Consider the following 4,104-nt stretch of genomic DNA (forward strand, 5'->3'; position numbering starts at 1 on the left):
TGTTTCCGCATGGTAACACTGCGTCCCGGCTTTAACCCTTTAAAGTCCACCCTGGGTTTTATGGGAAATATAAAAAAATCCTTTTAGTATGTTATAGTACGAGTAAATACAAGACCTTTTACTCTTGTGCACTTTTACAAAATTTCCAAAGTAAGCGAAATAATTACATGCAATGAAGTATCCCGTATGGGAGCCTCGGGCGACCTTAGGCGGACCACGCTCATCCCGTATGGGATCTATTGGCCGTGCGGGCAACTTTTTCAAGTTTATAAATAATGTTGATTCGCCCACACATATGATTATTATTGATGAATCACTTTTTTTTGTTCCACAATGTATAATAGAAACACATATATGGCTTTAACAAATTTCTAATTAATATAAAAAATAAGTATACAATAAATACAAAAATAGTATAAAAATACAGAAAACACTATAAAAAAACTCGAATACAAAAATAGTATATAAATACACAAAACACTGTAAATAAAATAATACAAAAATAGTATAAAAATAGACAAAACACTATAAACAACTCTCATAACAAACAACTTATTTCGAAATCTTATGGAACAAAGCAAAACAATTCCTTTCTTCAGTAAGGCAAAGGGCCACCTTGCAATCCTCACACATCCAGCGGGATCTGTGGATGTGGCCTGCACCAGAACAGAACTTGCAAGTCTGCCTCATGGAGACATGCTTTGGCATGTGTAGGGCAGTGGCATTCTGGCGTGTCTCAATACTTGGCACAACTGCCCATTGGCCCCTTCTTGGCAAAGCAAAATCTCTGGTGCCAAGAGAATTCCTGGTTATTCTGAAGGTTGACGACTTGAAGCTTCTGAGCCAATTGGAGATATCCAGACGGAAGTCCTTGAGCGGCTTGGGGGGGGTTTTCCTGCAAAGCCAGGCAATCCCTCTTGTACAAAATCCAGGTGTTGCAGATGATCAAGTCAAGGAGGTAAGCAAAGAGCCTCATGTAGTACCTCTTTGCTTTGAAGGGGGTCCTGTACAGGTGTGTCAACATGTCACTCTTGTCAATGCCCCCCATGCGGTTGTTGTACATCTGGATGACAGATGGGCAAGGAATGGGAACCTTCTTCTTGGCTGCCCTGTCGTACCGCTCCACTGTTCCCATGGGCTCCACACCAACATCAGAGGACAAGATTGTCACAACGCTGTTGTCCTTCCATCTTGCAACAAGGATGCCATCAGAAGAGACATAGTCCAGTGTCCCCCTTTGTGTCGCTTTCTTGTTCATCTCCTTCACAGACGTCAGGGGAGGATGACCAACTCGGTTTTTCCCTGGCAGTGCCCACATACCGGCATCCATACTGTGATCTCAGGTACTTGGCCAACCCTATACTTGTGAAGTAGTTGTCTGCATACACTGCTGAGTTTCTGGGGTCCTTGATGGTATTCACTAAGGCGACAACAAACTTGGAAGTTACAGACATGCTTTCTCCTCTTCAGATAGCATAGTATGGTGGCTCACAAAGGTTGTCTCCCCTTGGTACATGAGAATATCATGCACAAACCCATCCACACTGGAGCGGCAGAACAACTTGAAGCCCCACTTGTCAGGCTTCTTGCGACATACTGGCGAAGGTTACCAGCCCTTGTGCCCTTATAGGCGACCATCACTTCATCAATGGAGTGGATAGGAGTCTCAGGAACTTTCAGGAACTCTCTGGTGACCTTGGTGAAGGGGACTCTCACCTTGAAGAACCGATCTTGGGATGCAGCTGCCTGATCATTGTCGCTGAAGTGAAGGGAAGATCGAATTGCCTTGAAGCGGTTCCTGGACATGAAGTCTGCAACTTGAGGAATCCTGGTCTTCACGGCCCAGAAGTCAACTATGCTAGGAGAGGAACCAGGCCCATGTACACGATGAGGCCAAGGAAAACCATGAGATCCTCTTCTGACATGTGGAAGTTGCTGCCTACATCCTTCTGTCTTGAGTACAGGTTGGATTGATACACAATGTGTTCCCTCAATTCAGTTGTGAAGAACTGGGAGAAATATTCATAAGGTTCCCTCAAATAGTCAGGCTTCTGATGAATGAAGTTGGGCAGGGCACGGATATCAATGTCTTCCTTCTTCCATTCATCAGCACGAGACCTCTTAGGGTTAGGCTCACCTTCCTCTTCCATAGGCATCGCTTGAGGGACAACAACATTGACCTTGCGAGCTGAAACAAGAATAAAGTAACATTAGTAAAACAGTAAATGTGTGTGTGCGCATGCATGTGTATGTCAAGTGAGTATGCATGTGTGTGCACGTGTATGTCAGTGAGTATGCAAGTAAACAAATAAGTTTTTAAAATACCCAATGTTTACAAACCATTTAAAGGGCAACAAATTTAAATACCATTATAACAACGAGACTTTTAAATACAATGTTTACAACACATTTCTCTCTCTCTCTCTCTCTTCTCTCCTCTCTCTCTCTCTAAGGATGTCTCATACTAACCTCTAGAGTTAGGAGGGTCAAAGCATCGTCCTGAGTAAGGCCTTCGTCAGGAACGTAGGTAGGGTCGTCATCATCACTGTCAATGTCCAAAGGGCTCACGTCGACATCACTTCCTTCAGCGTCGTCAGGGGCTACCCATGGTACACGTTCCTGAGTCTCCAATGCAGCATTGCGTTGCCCATAAAACATACTGCTTTGAAAACTGCAAAAATAAAAAAAAACAACTTTAAAATCATGTATGAAAGAAAAATGTAACGTTTCCCTAACAAAAACACCTCTCATTCAATCCCTTGTAAGGTAATAATTTATATGCACATGAACCTAACATCTATAAATCATCACTATTATATCTAGATATATTGTTAAAATTATTCACAAATGTCTAAAACAAGCACTAAAAAAATTACTTGACGTCGTATTCTACTGGCCGTTGTAACCGTTACGGTCCGATACATCCCTCATGGGATGAGCGTGGTCCGCCTAAGAACGACCGAAGTATCCCGCAAGGGATCTATATACTTTTTTTTTTGTCACTACGACACGTCAGTAACACTACAGCCCTTCAAACCAACATCAAAAGGTAAGTATATCACTAGGCTTCACTATCCCACAGTCACTGTGTGCTTACCATGATTACGAAGTTCGGAGGGGGGGGAAACTTGGAGGTTACTGCGGCACGTCTTGACTGTTTTCCAACTTGCGCCACGACTGAGGTGTCTGTCGAAGGCCCTCCAGTCTTTGTGCGAGGGCCTGGTGGCTTCTGATTGGTTGATTCGAAGAGCAGAGGAGTGTAGCTATGAGTTGCCAAAGCGTCAATTTCATACAAGCTCAAACTTGTTCACCACGACTACCCGAAAGTAGCTGTTTTAAAGATCCCAAATGGGATCTCTGGTCGTTAAAGGGTTAAATAGTTACGCTATGTGTAAGTTTTTAGGTAAAATAAATAAAAGGATATCTGGGTACATTTGCAACTGAAAAGTGTTTTAATAATTTACTGTATGCGAATTACACCGTTAATGTTCGAAATAGAATATTATTATTGTTGTTGAATGTAAGCTGAATGTAACTATCTAAAGCCCGGGACGCAGTGTTACCATACGCAAACACCACAGGCTGATGGACAGATTGAAAAAAACCGAGTATAGTTACTTTTAAATATTCTAATTGAGTCAATTAACCAAATTGATATTACAGTATTTTTAATGTTTTTAAGTAATGTAGTACGTGTATTTCTACTTTAAAAACATGTCTTTCTTAAAATATGAGCGGTAGAAGCTTCTTTTCGGTCTCCGGTTCTTTTTGTGCTTTATATTATATGCAATGTGGGACCTTGCCTTAGACTTATGGCCTTTTAGTCTTGTTCTTTAAAAGTTCACATTTCCAGATAATAATAATAATAATAGAAGATTCTCTGAAAACGGTATAGTCGCTCTATGCTGTAGTTACTTACGATGTTTTACATGAGTTTTTAATAATAAATCTTTCATGTGTTCTTCCATATTAAGCCATGTATTCACAGTGTATTGGTAGGTTAAATGTTTTCATTATCTCATTACTCCATTAGATTGAAGTTGCATCCTCACATGATTCATGAACGGTATTATGATTTGTATCCGGGGGACAGCATTTGACAGA

At 41.3% G+C, this 4,104-nt stretch overlaps 2 protein-coding genes across 2 annotated transcripts; both read right to left on the reverse strand.

The window, feature by feature from the left end:
* Nucleotides 1-736: 736 nt before the first annotated feature.
* On the reverse strand, nt 737-1,318 carry LOC135211218 (piggyBac transposable element-derived protein 3-like). The gene has a single exon (XM_064244457.1). It carries the CDS (start codon nt 1,316-1,318, stop codon nt 737-739), a length of 582 nt encoding a protein of 193 aa, XP_064100527.1.
* A 535-nt stretch (nt 1,319-1,853) lies between these two features.
* LOC135211222 (uncharacterized) lies at nt 1,854-2,486 on the reverse strand. The gene is made up of 2 exons (XM_064244474.1): nt 2,470-2,486; nt 1,854-2,188 (listed from the first exon to the last, which is right to left on the reverse strand). The coding sequence occupies exon 2, from the start codon at nt 2,154-2,156 to the stop codon at nt 1,854-1,856; it is 303 nt and encodes a 100-aa protein (XP_064100544.1). The 5' UTR covers nt 2,157-2,188; nt 2,470-2,486.
* Nucleotides 2,487-4,104: the final 1,618 nt, after the last annotated feature.

This window comes from Macrobrachium nipponense, chromosome 19 (assembly GCF_015104395.2).
Source record: "Macrobrachium nipponense isolate FS-2020 chromosome 19, ASM1510439v2, whole genome shotgun sequence".
Taxonomy (NCBI): Eukaryota; Metazoa; Arthropoda; class Malacostraca; order Decapoda; family Palaemonidae; genus Macrobrachium; species Macrobrachium nipponense.

Bases quoted from the DNA above. Each gene is read 5' to 3' on its own strand.
- LOC135211218 (XM_064244457.1), bottom strand. From the start codon at position 1,318: ATGTGGGCACTGCCAGGGAAAAACCGAGTTGGTCATCCTCCCCTGACG.
- LOC135211222 (XM_064244474.1), bottom strand. From the start codon at position 2,156: ATGCCTATGGAAGAGGAAGGTGAGCCTAACCCTAAGAGGTCTCGTGCT.